Below are 19,629 nucleotides of genomic sequence, written 5' to 3'. Positions count from 1 at the left end.
AAGCTTATAAGCCAATTTCACACACATTGTTTGAGAAGGAGTGATGTGAGAGATACTAAATTCAAACTCTGTGAAAATTGGAAGTCATGTGGAAGGGGTTGCAACTGTGCTGCATCCCACTGCCACCATGCTTGGGGCAAAGGCCATTGCAAGTCTTCAGACTTTTCTAAATATTTAGATTAATTTTTCCACGTAGAAAGACATTAATGCAACAGTGACAAGCAAGCAAATAAATAAATGAAGATGTCATCAGATTCTTGCCCCCTAATAGGGCCTGGGAAATAGCTCTACAGAATTAGGGCCAGCTTTGTTAATGAACTGGCTGTCATTGCAAACTGCCCCATCCCCAGTGTGGGGCTGTACAGGTATCAGTGGGAGATGTGAATTGCTGGTGGCTGTTGCACCTCTTTCTATGCATGAGGTGCTCTGGGTGTCGTCCCTTACCTGTGCCAAACTGAGTCTCATTGAGCATCAATAAAAAATGTAGAACCAAGTAGTATGGAACCAAATTATACAGACCCTAATTTATTTTCCAGCTCTTTGTGCAGACTATTGCTGCATTCTAATTCAACTTCAATAGAGATCAGAGGTCTCTGAGCTATGAAGGTTTCCTTTTCCCTGCAAGGAGTTGGTGTTTGACCTTGGCAGTCACAGTCTCAAGCAGAGCTCCCTGCTCTGACTTTCACTTCTGTTTCAGCAGGACCAAAATCTGTGGGGTCTTTCTGAATATTTCCCTCCTCACCCAATATTGCTGAAAATGAGCCTGAAGTGTTGACAGACAGCAGCACTCTCAGTGTGTAGGAATTCAACATAAACAGACTTGCTGGTTGTGTACTTGGACATGTTAAACGAGGTCCCTGCTTTGATCTTCCTTGCACTATCCTAAAGCCCAGCAAGCAAAGGCTAAGTAAACAGACCTTTGATTTCAGGGCTGTTTGGAGCAGAGGTCTTGTAAAACTTTTATCAATGGCAGAGCTGAGCTACTGAAGTCGCTCTTGGACTGTAGGTGCTGCAAGAGTAGCAATATGGTTTTATTGACCCTAACATCTCCCTGCTTCCCATAACGACAAACATCTGGGAATATGAGCCAGCTTCCTGCTGATTGTAATGCACCAGTTTCTCTAGGAGAGACACCTGCTTATAATCTCCTGCATGGTGAATGGAGCATAAGCTATTTCAGATCCTACAGCTATTGGATCCCACAGCCAGTGCAGCCTTTTGTTAATGCACTTCATAAAGATGCTTAAACAAATCACTTGGGATACATCCATGGGAAATGCTCATGTTACTAATCCTGTGTGTTCAACACTCCTCAGTCAAACCCCACAAAAACCAGTACTCTGGCTGAAATAGCTTAAATGTTCCAACAAACTGGATTTTATTTGTTTGTTGCCTGTTTTCAGAGCATTTAGTGATTCCTCACAATCACAAAGGTCATAAATTTCCTTTCATGTTTAAATAAATAAGAGATTCTCCTTCAGGATTATGCTCTCCAGTAAGAGACAGTAAGAAACAAGCACCTAATATCACAAGATTTAAAAGTTCAAATTGTATGTTCTGGAAAATTCCCCTCAATGGATGAAACACAGAAGCTGGATTGGCCTCTGCTTTCTTCTAATTTAGTATTCTTCTCTGTCTTCTGGTGAATTACATGAAGGAGGCTTTGTTTCCCTTATATTCACTATAAAGTGATGTAGGAGAGAGAGAGAGATCTTGCCAAGGTATTTTATTTTTTAAAAGCATTATCAAATTGTCATCATTTTCAACACTGAAAACCACTGTACTTATAATAATGGAGTCCAGGCTGTCCCAATGGGCCAAAGCTCTGGACCCTCTTGGTGGAGCCATTTCAGGCAAAGCTTGACTGAGCTCAGGACCAGCCCTACCAATGATTATTGCTTCATATCAAGAGAATGCTAAATGACAAAATAATTGACCATCTGTTCCATGCCAATAGCACTCCTGCTGTACCTTCTGGAAGTAAAGGTGAGATTGTTGGTGGAGTACATTGTGAGTCAGAGTGCATCTAGTCCCTCTTTGTTCCACCCTCACGCTTTTACAGTTTGTCCTTAAATGACAACTTTTCTTACCTTGCCTGTTCTGCCTTAGTCACGAACTGATCCTTTACTGTCAGTCAAACAATGCAGCACTGTTCTCCCTTCGGAAGTGAATTTAGTCTTTTGTCAAATAGTCACATCCACTATTAGATAAGAAGTGTTTTTAACAGCCCTCTATTGGTTGCTGTTTGATGGCAGTTCTTTGATCCCCGAGGGGTTTGTGGCGCTGTTTGTGATACATGAAATCGATTTTACACATCTCCATCTTTTATCGATGAGTCTTCCAAAGGGGTTTCACCATAATCAGACTGGAGAGTACCACAGCACAGACATTAGGAAGGGGTTGGAATTTACATGCAATAAAGATTAGGGGATTAGTGGCTGATTAGCAATGTGCTGATCTCTCCAGCCTCAGGTACAGCAAGGGATCCTGCATGTCTGCTGTTCTCTGACCTTGGGCTTTGACCTCTCGACTCCTTGCTCAGAAATGCCAGCGAGCAGCACAGGGTGACTCCTGACGTGGCTTCCCTCAAGAACAAGTTCAAGTCACTTCAACAGTAAAACCTATTTCTGTGAAGGGAGAAACCCAGAAATGTTTATGCAAGTGTGCAGCCAGGAATTCCTGCTGGCAGCTGACGGGCCGTGCGTGTGCCGGTGCCCGCACGTGCGCCGTGGGACGTGGGATATTCCCCGTGCACAGCTTTCCCTGGATAGCACCCGTGCTCTCAGGGCTTCTCCCCCTTCCACTTGCAGGAGGGTAGCTGGGGCTGCACATTACCAGACACTGAGGTAATAGGATTGCACATTAATTGATATTCCAGTGTCTCTATCTACCTGCTGGATATGATGTTCCATTCCAGAGCGCAGCCAGCGGGATGGCGTCACTTTAAATCCCGGAGCAATCGATGTCAGCAAAGCTCCTGAGTGTCTCTGGAGCTGCTGAAGTTTGGGCAGCTCAGATAAAGCAACAGGCTGTGCTGAGAACAGGGGGCTGGTACTTTGATTGTGTATCAAATAATAATTAGCACCATCTTGCTGCTGATGCGGATGCACAGGGATAAAAGGCAGGCAGTGTGGGATTTTTAGCAAAGGAGTATTTCCAAATCCTTTGGATAGTTTGGGGAATCTTAATGGATTTATATTTAAAGTATTTGTTTTCAGTGGTTCAATTTTGGCAGAATATACCCACTGCTAGCTGCTGGTTTGCTAATACCATTCATCCTGACTCATGCCACGCTGGTGTGCAGTAGAGGTGTAGGAGGAATACCTTCCTCCAGGTGATGTGAAGCAGCTTTTGAGCAGCAAAGGGTGCAGAAAACCTTTGGACATACCACATCAAATGCAAATCTGATTTTACCTGATTTTAGAAGCTGAACAGTCCCAGGACTGTACAGCACAGCCTCTGGCAGTCCTAGGTGGTGCAATTGGACATAGTAAGTCTGACAGAACAACAAATCTTCACTCTCTCCTGATAGTAAAATGAATAAAGCCAGGTAAGAGCGCACTAACCCTGTTGTGAGCAAACCAGAGAAGGGGCAGAGGACGTGGGTCCATTTGAAGCTCTCCTAGATGCAGGCAGGCTGCAGAAAGCACCACTTGCCTCTGTCCTGGTGTGTTGTGCTTTTACATCAGGTAGTGTGTGCTTCAGTGTCTGAAGAGCAGGAACTAGATGGGAATGCTTTAGAATTCAGTGATAGTTTCCCTGTGCAGGAGACTCGCTGTCTCTTGAGTTTAAATGGAGGTTTTCAATGAATCAGCCTTAGAAAAACTTTATTTTAAGGTGCATTTAAGTATTTTCACCTCCTGGAAGTGCTGTACAGGTGTGTATAAGCTAGTCTGTAGAATGGCAGAGGACAGCGTCTGCTTTTGTTTACCCAGGCAAAATTTAAAAGTGAGTTTATTCTGGATCAGCTTCAGTTTGGTTTTCTTTTGGAGCAAGATTTTTTTTTTTTAATTTTAATTTTTCTTACAGAGCAAGAGAAGTTATATGTATAAATATACACACAGACACCCATATATATATATATATATATATATATATATATATATATGTTTGTTTATTACTGTCCAAAATCAAAACTGTTTTCATATTTTAGGTACACAACAACCAATTAAAAATGTTACCATTGCTTAATCAATATACTTTTAAAATAACTTTTTTGATTGCACGTGTTTTACTTTGGGCAAAAATTTTTACTCAAAATATTTCTCAAGTTGAAAAGGGGACAAAAGCAGTCAAAAGTCAAAGGGAAAAACCACGTAAAATGTTTTGTCTTGACAAAAATGTAATTTTCTCATAGAAAAACTGTTCTGCCAAAGGCTCCATACTAAGCCTGCTATGCAGCCATTCAGCTGGAAATGCTTTCTGTTCTAGAGAAGCCTCTGAAAATATCTGCAGTTCTTAAATACCACGATGTTTATCTCTTTGTGGTCACCATCAGACAGTTGTTACCACGCTTTTGTGGTGACCAAACATAGAAGCCCCCAGGGACGAGGGCAGAGGAAAGGGAGGGCTGAGAGCAGCCTTGCCATGCAGGGCACTGCCACTGATTTCCCAGCAGCAGAAGGCTTAGGGATATTTTGGCAGTGTCCCATGATCCAGAGTGAGTGTTCAAGATGGTTTTCTTCTGAGTCCTTAGTGCACTAATCACACCTTTTCCATACTGGGTATTGGGAAAGGCCAGTAGAAACCAGCAGCGGATGGAAGAATTTAAAGTCTTACCCATTTTTATACCTTAGAGTGAATTCTAATAAAAAAGATTTAAAAGAATATTTTGGGGAAAACCAAATCCTTGATAAAAGTGAAAAAGGTTTCTGTGTCAGTCTATGGCTGGACCAGCTATTTAAAGGTCTGTGTTCCCATCATTCCTGAGCATGGCACAGAGTCAATCATCGTGGTTTGCGTTTTCCTGCAGACATAAACAGTGACACTTACAATTTCCTGCTTGCACAGTGCTCACACAAGCTCCTGTCCATTAGGGAAATGTCCAATTACTTATTAAACCCTGCACAGTGCTCAGGCTGGGTTAAATATTGACTACCAAAGTTCAAGGGGAACCTGTGTCACCAAACATGAACTTGGGCAACCTATTTTCTAGGAGCTGTGACAAAATGCTGCAGGGAGGGGGGACAAAGGAGGGGACAACAATCAGGGCAGGTTGTCTCAGAAATAAGCACCTATCTCTGGAGCCTGGGGATTTGGAATGTGGCTGCTATTGGTGGCTTGAAGGGGAGTTCTGTTACCAAAAAAAGTGAATTAAACTGAATCTTGTGGAGTGTTTGGTTTGTTTTACTGAAAGTCTTAAAGATGTGGGCTGGAAAATCCACTGGGCTTGTGAAGCAGGATTTGCATGGTTGGGAAACAGTTGGAAGGGCATAGTACAGTGGTATTTATGTTAAAAATTGGGTAGATCCATCCCAGAAGGTAATTCAGGGCTGCCTGACTGGATTGTTTCCCAGAGATTATGGGAAGCAAACAAATGCCTTGTGTTGGCAGGAATGGTCCCTCTGTGACCTGTGGTGGAGATGGTGGATGCTTGGGTTAGGTTTGGAGAGAGCAAGTTGGGGCTATGGAATTTCAGTTGGATTCTGGATCTTCCTTCTAGCTTTCTTCCAGAATTAGGCAGTTTGTCCTTCCTGGAAATAGGAGGCTAAAAAAAAAATAAAAAAAAATCTTCTGATTTTAAAACCTTGAAGCCATGTTTTAAGGCCATTTCTTTTGAAAAAATGCCCAACAAATTAGGAATGCCATTTTTAGATGGGTTTATCTTCTTGAATGGGAATGGAAGAGGTAGATTGTGTGCCAACACACCTTTGTTGCACTTACCTCTTCTCTAGAAAAAGTTCTCTGGTTATCCATTGAGCTGCATACCTGAACTGTGCTGTCAGTATAATTTTAGCATTTGAGTGGAAATATTAGTCCTCTCCTTTGGCCCACACTAAGCCCACTGGCAGCACTTGAGAAACAATAAATAATATATTTTCTTCCACGCTAGAAGCTTTCCAGCATATGAAGTCTGTTTCTTCAAAAGCAATTTGAAGTAATCCTAACTCTCTTTTGCATTTGCTACCTCAAAACCTGAGGGATAAAGTTACTATTTTCTGCTGCTGAAAAAACGTTCGGCAACAATCGAAATTGAATGTCACCCATGCACATTTAATTTAATAAGATGGTAATTTCATGTTAAATAAATACCAACTGATTATTGAAAACATATGCACAAAGGATTTAGAAACCACATAAGAGATATGTATCTCCTCTACTGTTGTTGGACTGCAATAAATCTAAGCAATAATCAAGTGCCAATTGTTTAACATACAATAACTATTTTATTAAATGTCAGTGAAATGTGTATGCAAGGCACTTAATTAAATGGAACATGTTCCCAGATATTCTATTTTTCCTAGTTTTGGAACACCTAGAGTAGGAAATTTACTGGCAGCCTTCACCCAAGGGGCTAGTTATTACTCATGTAAAATATGGCAGGTACTTTTTGTGCTATCAATAAATATCCATTTCATCAGGAAAGCAACTCCTACCACAGAGGGAGGGAAGAAAGAGAAAACATGGCACTTCACTTGCTGTGAAATGGATCTGCAAAGCTGTTTTCTCCATCAGGTTGTTGGGCTGAGCCATGCACCCCAAGCCTGGAGCTTGCTCATGATTTCCAAAATCTAAGCCTGAGCAGCCATCAGGACTGGTCAGCAAATACTTGTGGTGTTTTTGTGTTCCTCACTCAGAGTCTTTGTTCTACAGAGATGCTGTTGGTTTTTTCTTTAATCTTTTGATTGTTTTTGATAAGCATTGTTTTTGTCTGTGGGTGCCAATGTTTTCAAGCCAAGAAGGACCCATTAGCTCATCTAATCTGATCTCCTCATGTCACATACCAAAGCATTTGGACCAGTTACCCCCACGCTGACCCCTACTTTACTTGGATAACACATACCTTTTGGAAATGCAAACTGTTTTGTTTTAAAAATATGAAAAGATTGGATTGACCAGTCCTTTGAACTGCTTATTCCATTAGTTAATGGGATACATGGGCAACACACTCGTCCCTTTATCTCTCTCAGAAAGCATTTTTATCAGTTCTGCTCTCCATGTAATGGCTTTCCACTGTGCAGAGAGCCAAGAGTTCCCCTCTTTCAGGAACACCTACTCATGTTGATTGAAACTGTCCCCAACACTGCTTTGTAAAGCCTTCCCTGTGGGATTTGCTCCTTGGTAGAGTTTGTCCTCTGTCCATTGATCCATCATTACAGCCTGAATGCCAATACAAATAAATGGTAATAATGATATGCAGAGAGTGTGAGTGCATAGTCCTCATGCTGGTCTTGCAGAGAGGGTTAAAGAGTTGTAGAAAAGGTTAAACTCTGGTTGTAAGCAGGAGTGGTCCAGCCCATCTTTGTGGCAGCAGGTACCCTAGGATAGGTAGCTCTGGATGTGTGTTTCAAACATGGCTTTTAGGTGGCTCTTTCCAGCTGCCTGTGTACGTTTTGAAGCATGGGAAAAGTAAAGGAAATCCACTTTGCTGTGAGCCATCCTGGCAGTAAAGACTTTGGAAGCTCAGGTTTTACAGTGATGAGCTTGGTGAAGGCCAAATATTGCCTCAGGTTTTGGTGTAAGATATTGTGTTTACATCAAATGAGCAGTTTGGTTGGTGACCTTTTTCCAATTCCTTCATCTCACTGTTGCAATGAAACATTTCTGTGTTTAGCTCTATTTTCCTCACTGTCTGTGGTACCCCAGCTCCTCATGCTAATTCCATGTGTTGATGGGTTGTTTGGGTGCTTCATTGTAAATGACTTTGCTAATTTGCTAACATAGCACTTCAAAAGAAATCTTATCTACATGGAAAGTGAATGTGTTTGGTATTAAATAATAAAATATACATAACCCATGGGGCTCTTAAAACTTACTTAACTTCTTTATAAACTTTACAATACAGTATCTGGATATTATAAATTACTCTCCATTCCAAGAAACTGTCCGGGCTTGTTGACCTTCCTTGGAATTTCCTCTTTGTAATTATGTTTAATGTGTTAATAAAGTTCACTTTGAACTGTATGATGGCAAATGGTCTCACAGGACGTGGGTCAGTGCTGGTGCGTTCACCATATGTGAAGCTTGATGTTAGTGTGCAGTTCAGCTGAAGGAATAGTCCAAACCATTGTAGAAGCACTATCTCCTCCCCAGGTTAGCAGTAAAAAGGGGTTCATGGAAAGTTAGGAATGTGGAGTGGGAAATCATTTAGCTTTCACTGCTAGGTGTTAGTAAATTATAGTGCTGGGTTTGAGTCACTATCAAAACACCATATATCTAGAAGGTTTTCACACAGAGCTGTAAATCATGTTTACTGCATGTATGAGTTGAACGAGTGCATGAACTTTGCAATGCAGCCCAGGAAAATATAATTACATGTGTGTGTGTTTTTGACTGTGAGAAATATGGACAGGAAGCTCCAGGCTATTCCACTGTTGCATCTTAAATACACTTCTAGAAATTGTTTCTGCTGCTTCCCGGAAATAGTTATTTGCTAAAGCAAAGAGGCTTTCTTGGGTTTTACATAACTCCTTTTGCCAAGAAATGGCAATCACTACCCCTTCCCAAGGCACTGGGGAGGAGAGCAGGAATGCTGGTAAAGCAGAGTCAGCAGCAGAGCAGCAAGTGGGGCTTTTCTGTGGTGTAGGATAGTGGATATAAATTGAAAATTGCCCAGCTGTTCAGTAAGACAGGTGTAGAGTCTGTCTTTTATATAACAGAACAGAATGGAGATTCCAGTTGCTTGTATTCGTAAATGAGGCAAATAAATCTGCACACTTGTCTGCATGTATATGAGCAGAAATATTTAAAACAAATGAGGTGACCATAGCATTTCCTTGTTAATGTTTGGCTGGGTTTATGTAATCTTGAACAGAAAACTTGGCTTCTGGCTGGGCTTGTTGGTTTCTTTCTGGTTGTGTTTATATATATTTGCAGATGGTGAAATTACAAGCAAGAAAATAACTCGGTGGAAAATGTAGGTTCTGGATTGTTTAAATTATATTTTAAGCCTGATTGCACCCTGGCCCTTGGAACTCCAGGCATGATCCCTGCTAGTAACTAAAATGATTTGAATGCTACGGGGCAAAGTTATATTTAGTTTGTATTTGGAGAAAGAATAACAACGAAGCACGGGGGGGGAGGCAGCTGCATTCTCATCACTTCTTCCCAAGTCACATCCTCAAAGTCAAATCCCACCCTTCTCCCTCAGCCAGAGTATTAAGAAATTATTTTCTCAAATTATTGGGTTGAGGACAGGGGGACTTAAGAAAACCTGCCCCCACTGGGCTTGTGTCAATGTTGGGCTTAACTTTCTGGGAGAGCTGCTTCTGTTCAGACAGACTATAGAACCAGCTGTGCCCTCTCCACTGTGATGGGGCTGAAAAGCAGTGCCCCATGGCCATAGAGAGCTGTCCTTGCCTGGTGCAAAATTGCCAGAGTTCCCTCTCTCTTCCTGACTACAAAAATGCCTAAAAGTCTTGGATGGAATATCTACCTAGGGCCTTGTTTTCATGTCCTTCTCTCATAACCCATGAAAAAATGCTGCAGGAAGTAATTGCTGTGGCCAGGAGCATCACAGATTGGAGATTCTCAGCACGTAAAAAAGGCTGATGTTTCCAAGAATCACTGCATAATGACTAAGAAACTGGGGGGAGCACTGTGCTGGGACTCCTCCCCAGGGCCACAGGGCTCTTGCTCTCTGCAACTCCACCTTGAAAGGATCCAGCCTGGAGCTTTGGCCCGTGAGTGCAGGCACATGGCACTTCACAGGATTCATTCCCCCCTAGCCAGAGAGATGATATATATTAGCATTAATTTTGCATTGGTAAATATATGAAGTCACTGATTTAACAGTCTGGTTTAATGAAATGTGTTCAGGTTTCAGAACAATCCCTTACGGTGCTGCTCCCCAGTTCTTGCTGTGCTGCCTTGCCCACCAGCAATAGTGAGCAGGCATAGGGTCTTGCACTCAATTAGGTAATTTCTGCTCACACAGGACACAAAGCTGGAGTCCAGGATGGCAGAGATGGTGGCACTGGCTGCCTGAGGAGTAATTTCATCTGCCTTTAATGCCCGGGACAGACGCCGGCAGCAGCGAGGGATGGGGGCTCAGCACTAGAGCCAGGGTTCAGCCTGTTTTTACCTCCCTGGCAGCTGTAGGTGAAGCAGCAGGTGCTTTCCTGGGATTTTGCCTTGCTAAGCAGCTGTAGAAATGTATCCAGGCTGCAGGGCCTGTGTGCTGGGCTCTGCTCCCACACCACTGCTCAGCTGTGAGCACAGGCGTGCCCCAGCCCTGCAGGGTCACACTCAGGGACATCCCAAATCCGCCCCTGCAGGGCCAGCTGGGCACTCTGCTCTCCTGGCCACCCCCTGGCCTATCATGGGCCAGCTCTGGAAGGTGGGGAGCTCCTGCCAGTAACTGCTGCACACAGGGAATTGGAGGGCTCAGCAGGTTTTTACTGTGTTTGCTCTGTTCATGTAGCTGGAGATGGAACTGCCACAGAGAAACCCTGGACATGCATTTCCAAGAGACCCTGAGTGGTGCTGAGTGTCTGGATTCAGAGGGGGAAGATGTTTTTGCCTAGTTAGAGCGTGAGGCAGCTCTATGTCAGCAGCTCCTGCTGCCCAGAGGATATTGGAGAAGGACCTTGTGCAAAATAAACTTACCCCTTGCTGCCTCCCCTGATGCCTCTGATGCTGCAGAGTGGTGAGATGTGCCAAAGCATGGCTTGACTGGAGAAGCACTCATCCATCACTGTTGCAGTCCCAGGGCAGGGCTCTGCAGATATGTAGTGAAATAAGACCCAATTAATGCCTGTATATGAGACATCTGTGATGATATCAACATTTTGTTCTTGCTGTAGCCCAGCTTCAGGAGGTCCAGCTACCATTGGCTTGCCAGGGTGTCGTGAAGCCTCTGGCATATGTGAAGGTGCTGAATTTTATTGTGGCTCTTTGTAAACACAGTAGTAAATTCCAATATTGTAATAATTATCATGGTGCTTGATATTTACATCAAAACACTGATTCCAGAGAGTACTGCTTGAGCAGAAGGTTATTGATGCAAAGATGATAGTTAATAAAATGGGAAGATTTACAGCACTAAATTAACAGAAACAAGGCCTTATCATCTTTGTCCTAGAGCTGTACATTTCTGAGAAGTGCATGCTGTGTCTGGCAAAATTCACAGCAGGAAAAAAGAGTGAGGGCAGACTTCTATTCCTGTTCCTGAGAAAGCTGCTGGAGGAGCTAATGAGGAGCTACAGTAATGTTTTTAGGCAGAATGGCTCTAAGAAATGCACCCTTTTCAAAATGTCATAAAGGTCTGCAGATAGATCCTGTGACAGGGGCTGATCCAACAATTCCTCAGAATGAAAGGTCAGTCAAAGGAAAATGGCATTTAGAAGGACCAAGCTTACCAGTGACCCAAACATGTGACAGATCCAGAGGCAGCTCTGGTGCCATCAGGAGCAGCGCTTGTGCAGCCTGCCCCAGAGAAGCACATGACGTGACTGGGAAACTATCTGATTCCTCCAGGTCTCAAAATTCATCAGGAGTCAACATGAATGTCGGAAGGAAAGGGGTTTTGAAGGAGCCTACAGCAGGCTTCCAAGCTGGGAGGAGGGTGCTCTCTCTCCACTGTCCCTGCTTGCCCTGCTTACCAAACGTTTTTTCCCCAGTACTAATTATAGATCTGTTTTTGTCATTTGAATATGCATGAAGTGGTATCCTGGCTTACAAGCAGGTTGCAGTGAAACTATTCTTAAAGTTTGACTTGGTTTGATAGGGCTCTGTGTCAGAAAGAGCCTCTCCAAGGGCCAGCCCAGGATTTCAGCAAGTCTGTGGACTTATCTGGGCATTTCTTCTCCTTTTCACTGAGTGAGGGCACCATGTAACAGAATTTGGGGGTGGATTCTCATCCAGTGTTTGTGAATTCTGCCTTATCAAAGCCAACACACAGCCCCTCTTCATGGGTGGCTTTTCACTTTAGTATATTCAACAATGCAATTTGTGTCAGACCAGCATTCAAAAGGTCTTGGGGTTATCTTTCCATCCACAGAGATGGTCGGAAATCTCATCTGATGAAGAGCATAAAAGTGGTTTGGAAATTTTAGAACACCTGGACAGGCAGGATTTCTCATGGTGTTTTGCCAGTTCCCTTGGAGGGTGGAAGGATGCCATCACCTCTGAGATGCTGTCCCACAGGAGACTGCAGAAGATGTGAAGGAGGGGGGTTTTATCTTTGCTTTCTGTATTATCTTTGTTTTCTCTGACTTTTTCAGAATAAGTGCTCTCAAGGTCCTTACCTTGGGTCATTAGAAGTTCATCAGAATCTGAGTTTGTCTAGGACCCATTGATTTAACCAGCCTCTCAGTTAAACTCTTCATGAAGTTTGAACTAGTTCACCACTCTGTTCTCAGCTTGATCAGCATTTGTTTTCACCAGCAGAGCTGCAAAATTCACGGGTGAGATTCAACATGAGAAACTGCAACAGCTCTGGAGTCATTCAGGAGCTGGACTGTATGTACTGCCTTAGTCATGCTGAGGAAAAATCAGACAGACTTTGGAATAATAGGAATTAGTCATGAGGAAGTGCAAATATGAGCTCTGCAGTTTATCCCCCGTTGGCCCAATCCTGTAAAATGCTAGGAACAGGAGTGAAATATGAGGGAACAGTTCCAAATCCCACAAACATCTTGTGGGTTTTGGGTGCAACTCAGCATCAGCAATCCTTAGCAAAACATTTTGTCCTTGTGCAAGAACAGGGCACTCATTATCACACCCATTAATAGACTATTCTGGGAAGAGCACTGCTATTGCAATCTGTGTAGAGAACTTGTGCAATTAATGAGAAGGCAGAAAAAGGCAGATGCAGGAAAAAGACTCAACTTTTCAGAGCCTTGAGAAAGAATTTCAGTTGGAATTCAGCTGTGGGACCATTCCCACTGTTGGAGTCTTTATCACTTCTTTTTTTTGCTGATTGTTGGCCTGTCCAAGTGCATCCTGTTATCATGTGGCAGTGTTTTTACTCTGACATTCCAGGGACACTCTCTTTTGTGTAAAATTATCACCTTTTACAAAGAGCAAATATTTGTCAGGTGGGTCAAACCGACAGGGTTGCTAAGGAAATTTATTAAAATATCCTTTTTTGGGCTACAAGCAATGTTAACATGCCAGGCTAAGCTGGATCATTCATTGAAGCACTACCCAATGAATGTTCTCTGTTCAACAACTGCAGGCTTATGTGTCTTGGATAAAGCCCATCTGGTGACTATTAAAGGGAATTACTGTACCTACAACATGAAAGGATTAAAACATTTGGGAGTGGGGGGCAGTGTTTTGTTGTAAGTACCACTCCTGTTACTAATTTTACCTTCAGGTGTTAAGTTTAAAACAACTAAAACATTTTCTTTGCCAAATACAGTAGAACAGTTTGTGCATGGGGCTCCTTCCTGTGATGGGAAAATGCTGGAAATTTTGGAAAAGCAATAGAGCCTCAGAACCAGACTTCCCTGGTGGGTTAGTGTTGGAGTCAGTGAGTCAGAGGTCTCTCTGAATTTTTCAGAGAGAAATCAGAGTGTAGGGATTGAATTAAAGCCTTTGGATGAATTGAAGTATACTAAGCTACTCACACATAAGTTTTAGTGTAAGTTTAAGTTTTAGGATAAATAAGTAAGTCAGTAAGTTTTAGTATTTATGCTTTTAGTGAGTAAAAGGTTTAAATACCAAAGTAGAAGTGTGAGTTCTAGTGAGGGTTGAAAAACATAATAATGTCTTCAGTAGAGGCTCCAGGACTGTAGTTGTAGACAGTGCTTAGGCATAATAGAGCTGTAGTAAGGATATTACTTACATTTTTCAGAGAGAGAAAGATAGGTTGTACACATAGTCTGTACATAACCTGGAGTGTTAAGAAACTGGAATTCTAATAGGTTAAGGAGTGATGGTCCGGGTTTGTGTTGAGAAGATCCTATATAAGAGTTTGTATTGGGGACAGTTTGTGCTTTTTCTGTTTTTCCTGCCATTGCTTTTCTTTTCGCTTTTGGTCACCTCATCAGTCAACACCCAAGAAGAAGATAGGAGCTGCTGCAGTAATAACAGCTTCCCAGGACCCTGACAAGTTCAGCTTCTGCTTCTATTTGGGACTTTATACCAAAACTAAGCATGGACTTTAATGTCTGTGACTGTGCCTTTTGAGACTGATGTGCTTCTGCAATAAATAACCCTTTAGCAACTATTAGTTGCTTTGTTCATTTTAAAAGATAACCTAATGAAGTTGGTGCCTTGAGCACCAAAAGTCTTAACCTGACGGGTTAGCTTGAGCTGCTGCTGGGGCAGGGCTGCAGCTTCAGGTCTTGCTGCATCCCTCTGTAACTGCTGACACTTGCAGCCTTGGTTGTGAGTGATTTTTGGTAAGCACCTTTTATTCTGCATAGCAGCCAGTGTAATGGCCAGATGACTGGGCTTTGAATCAGTGCTGAGTGACTGGCAGAGGTCATAACAGCAGCTGCTGTCTGTGTTGTCGCAGGGCCCCCCAGGATCGCGGACAGAGTGGTTCACCGGCAGTCCGTGCGGCTGGGCAGGACCATCAAGCTCCTGTGCCCGGTGGAAGGCGACCCCCCGCCCCTCACCATGTGGATGAAGGACGGACGGACCATCCACAGCGGCTGGACCAGGTTCCGCATCCTGCAGCAGGGGCTGAAGATCAAGGAGGTGGAGAGCGAGGACGCGGGGACCTACATCTGCAAAGCCACCAACGGCTTCGGCAGCGCCAACGTCAACTACACCCTCATCGTCATCGGTGAGTGGGGCTGGCGAGGCAGCCCTGGGGGGACACACAGCGCTGCTTCCATGCTCTGTCAGGGAGTGCAGTTTGCTTTGCTGACCATTCCCTGGCCTCCACTCCCAGCTGGCCCCTTCCAGGGTGTGAGCATTGCCAGAGCTGTGCTGCTGCGCATCTGCTGCTGCAGCCCGCTGCAGGCAGATAAGATTGCAGGGTGCCAGAGGTTACACACAAACAGAAATGATGCAATAGCCACCGGGGTCCAGATCACAATGAATTCCACACAGGAAAGGCTGTGTGATAAGGAGAGGTCACACTGATCTTTGTGTTTGCTGTTGGAACGGGATAGCTCTCCAAACAAATGTTGGAGCACCCATATGAAAACACGCAGCAAGGAGATTCATATTGGATGTTGGATGAAGCATGGTGTCTTCAGGAATAATAATATTTGGGTTGAAACAAAGCTCTGAGCTGGCATGTAACCCAGGGCTCCTGAGAAATCTTCTTGAGGGAGGCAGGATTAAAAAAGCTTCAGATGCTGTCTCAGTGACCATGGGTTCAGTGGAAATGCTTTTGACCATCTTCAAAAGGCTTGCTTGGCAGAGCAGTGAGATTTTGGGGCCACTTGCTGGGTTGAGCATTCCCAAAGACTCCCAAAGACATTTCTGTGGGTAATCAGAGATTCCTCTGCAGGGGCTGACACAGAAATGTGCTCATTGGTGCTTGGCTGGGAGAAGGAAAAGAGCTGGGTGAAAATCAGTGTGCTGGAGGATGCTGAGGGAGCCAAGGGGAAGGTTACAAAGCAGGGGGTGAAATCAGATATCTTGCTCACCTTTTACCTGACCAGCATCCTGAGCATCTGGTCTACAAAGTTCTGTTTCTCTGAGATGGTGGAAGTGAGGACAGAGTTTAGGGCAGTTTCCAGCTGCCTACTGGTTGGCTCTTGGCCTGGTTTTGTCCTATTTCTCCTTTTTCCTGTTTGCAGCAGGAGGGGAATCTGCTGTGGACTCAGGACATGTAGCAGACACTTGGTGCTGCTTGATGGAGGATTATCACCCGATAACAGGGAGGTTCTTGGACACTGCACTTTGCTGCACAGCCAGTATAAGAAAGGGACCAGAATGTAAATATCTTATCTGGAAAGAGATGCTTCTGTGAGGGAAACCCTCTGGTGAGAGGTGGTACTCCTGTAGCATCGGTGGGATAGAGCTTCAAAAGTTGTCTTATAGTTTCCATAGTCTGAGGATTTGGCTTTCCTTGTTCACCTCTTTCTTAATGCATTCATGTATTTCTCTCTGCTACACTGAACAAACAGGGTGAAGTGGAAATAGTTGTACAAAATCATGTCTATACAGACTCCTTTGTGCTTTCCAGACTCTTTGCTGTGGAGAAAGGAATGCTATAGGAGACTGCTTTAGTCCAGCTTGTGCTTTTGCAGTATGAGGAGGTTGCCAAAGTCTTTGATATCCTGTGTCATCCTGTATCTTCTATAAAGCTCAAGCCAGATCCCATGGTTCCAGGGCAAAAGCATCAAGGTATCTAGAAGTCAAAGAAGGCTCTGCCTATTCTTGGTACCACAACAGAAGCAAATGAAAGCAAAAAGCCAGGAGGCACAGGGTAAAAGTTGGACTAGAATTCAGGTTCAATTCAGTTGCTCAGGGAAATTGGATTATCAAATATAATTGTGTTAAGAACAATAGTGTTCATTATATTTGGCACTGAAAAACCCTGGGCACAAAAACTAGTTATTTAGAGCCTCATCAGGCATCTATGGAAGGAAATGACAAGCTCCCACTGGCCTCTGTGGGTGTGAGATTGAAAACTGTGCAAACAAATATTGATCCCTGAGTGCCAAGAAAAGGGTAACTTTAACCTAAATCTGTGTCAGACATAGGGCTGAGATATCATTCATTTCCATGCATCCTTGTAGTAAATACTGGCTAGACCCAGTACTTACACTGTTTTGCTCCCTCTTTCCTCATCTCACAGTGTGCCCTTGTGCATTCTTGCTGCTCATACCATTTTTGATGGATTACTTACGTCCCCAGTCTCTGCTGGTACAGTTGTGTTCACGTAGCGTTTCAAACCAATTGCTTTTCACTGGAGCAGCCTCCCCTGAAAACAAATGTTCCCCTTGTGTCTTTCTTGTCAAGCTCTGCAAGTAAACACAAGGTATCACTGACTTACTCTTTCAAAGGACCCAGACATTTAATGCAATGACCAGATGCTCTTGTTCGTCTTGGTGAAAATACTTTTGGTTGAGAGAAAATCAATCCCTTGTTGGTTTCTGAGAAGGAGGCAGTGTTTTAAAACCAACTGCATGTCAGTTTTGATGAGGAAGATTGAATTGATGGAGCTGTTTTGTTTGTGCTCTGGAAAGCACAAACTTCATTAGGCTTTTTGAACCATATGGCTTCTCTATTTTCCCACTTCTTCAAAGGAGAAAAACCCCTCTTATTCCAGCTTTACTGCTAACACCAAACATGTAAAACCACACAGGTGTCAGACATGGGCAAGGTGGTTAAGATATTAGATCTAGAACAGCATCAAATGATTCATGAAACACTAGGACTTGAAAGAATATAATTCATATTTACATGAGAGCATTCTGGAAATTTAATCAACAATACCTGGAAAATATTCAGTAGCTTATTGAAAGGTTTTGGAGTTATGCTGTGGAACTCTTAACTGAGCTCTGCCACACCACTGGCAAGTGAGGAACTGTCACCCCTGTGTTATTTACATGGAGCAGAATAAGGGGATGGTTTACCCAAATCCTACAGAGAGCTGTGGCAAAATCCAGCAGTATCCAACCTCACTGCCTGCTTTCAGTGCTGTGTAACTCTTACTAATCTTAACTTTTACTAGCCACTGTGTTCCATAATAGTACAGAGAGCCAGCAAAAATCTGGGGCATTGTACAAAGGAATAAAAAGGTCAGTGGATCCTCCAGCACTGGTGGGGGCCAGCAGATGTGGCAGAGATGTGAGATGTAATAATTCAGCTATAAATAAGACTGCTTGAATGTCCCTTTGTGGCTTCAGGACAGATCTTGGTACAACCAGCCAGCTCAGTGCAGGAGCAGAGCAGATTTAGGTGAGTCTCTGCATCTCTGGTAGACAGGACCACAGCTTGCCTGGCTGGAGAACCTCTCAGTCTGGAAGTGCAGTGATTTTACAGATGGTAACTGAGATAAAGAGACCAGGTGATTAGGCCAAGACCACGTAAAATAGGAGCTGAGGCTCAGAGTTGAGTCTAAATCTCTTCACTCCCTAAAAGACTATTCCTCCTTCATAAAACATACTAAAGTTTTTTCCTCCTAATCTTTCATCTTCCTAGCTGCTCTTTTGGAAGTGAGTATTCTCTTATTCTAGGGTTTTGATCTTCATTCTCAAACAAAGGTCTTGCCCAGATGGTAGCAATTGGTTTCTGCCTCCTTATTTCCCCATCTTCTCAGACTGCAGGGCCTGGATCCCAGAGATCCAAGGATTCCTGCTGTAATGCAGCCCGGCATAAAATGTAAGCCAGTAAAAGCAGATTACCAATATAAGTCAAAACTACAATTTCCTCTCTTAGCTATCCTTAATAGTTTTTGTGGCTCACCACAAGATTTGGGATGCCAATTACACTGCAGATGGATTTACAAATGCTGGAAGAGGAACTTTAATCAGTATTTAATTACATTGCAGTTATTAAGTACAATGGTTCCTTATTTTGGAGAATTATGTGTGGTGCATCAAAACAAATGTGCTGTACCTTCCCCAAAAATTATATTTACAATGATGCCCATGAAATCTTAACCTTTTTTTCTCATCAGAATTAATTCTAAAGGTGTGAAAAGTAACTTTATTTCATTTATGGGTGGTTGGTTGAAACTTGTGGTTTCTTTACTGCATAATTAAAAAATTCCTTGCCAGTGTGCTCTAAAAGGAAACTTAAGGCTAAAGAGGAAGAAAGAAAGTGCTGAATAGCTACTCCTTATTTGAAAACTGTCCACCTTGTGTGCTGAAGGGAGGCATGTTCTGCAGGGAAAAAAAAAAAAAAAAAAAAAAAAAAAAAAAGAAGAAAAGCAGGTGGTGGTGTAACTGAAGCCTCTGTTGAGCTGTGTGAGTTTGCACACATGGAGCCACACTCCAGCCACCAGGCCCTCCCTGGGAAATCCTAGCCCAAATGGGTGAGCTTTTCCTGACTTAAAAATAACTTAGAAAACAAAGTATTCTAACATGGAAGTGCTGGAGGACCTCCATTACTGCTCTCTGCAATAACAAACAGAATCCCAAGTTCCAGAAGTCTGGACATTCTCTGAAGGGAAAATTGTTTGTGAACAGCTGTAGGAAGGACTATAGGTAAATATTTATGCTGTAACATAATGACCTCTTTCACTAATACACAACACAGAGGACTTTTCACTTGCAGAAGTGTTGTGGGCCAAATCCTGCAAGGTGTGCCAGCATTACAACATGTGGGGCTATTGCTACAGGTGCTGCCAGAAAATACTTCTTGCATCAGTTGCTCAACCAGGTGATGAAAGATCAAACTGTCTCTGTTTTCACATCTGCATCCATGTTTCTTACTGCTTTCTGTAGCAAAGAGAAAAAAAAAAGGCAGCAACAAGAGCAGGGTTTGGGACTGTCACCTCCTTGCTTCACTTGGTGTTTGCAAACTGCCAAGGACACATCTTGCTTGGGTGCAGCTCAGCACAAAAAATAATCAACATGTAGGTCCAAGAAACAGCTTCTCCTGAATTTC

General features: G+C 43.2%; 1 protein-coding gene across 3 annotated transcripts in view; it reads left to right on the top strand.

Moving 5' to 3' along the window:
* FGFRL1 (fibroblast growth factor receptor like 1) overlaps positions 1–19,629 on the top strand; it is a 166,865-nt gene that overhangs the window by 65,863 nt on the left and 81,373 nt on the right. For all 3 annotated transcript variants that reach the window (XM_056489153.1, XM_056489154.1, XM_056489151.1), the window contains exon 3: positions 14,627–14,899. In XM_056489153.1, the coding sequence (XP_056345128.1) occupies positions 14,627–14,899 (273 nt within the window). The remainder of the gene's footprint in view (positions 1–14,626; positions 14,900–19,629) is intronic.

This window comes from Oenanthe melanoleuca, chromosome 4, assembly GCF_029582105.1.
Source record: "Oenanthe melanoleuca isolate GR-GAL-2019-014 chromosome 4, OMel1.0, whole genome shotgun sequence".
Taxonomy (NCBI): Eukaryota; Metazoa; Chordata; class Aves; order Passeriformes; family Muscicapidae; genus Oenanthe; species Oenanthe melanoleuca.
Note: the sequence above shows the minus strand (reverse complement) of the source record. Positions and strands in the feature narration are given on the sequence as shown.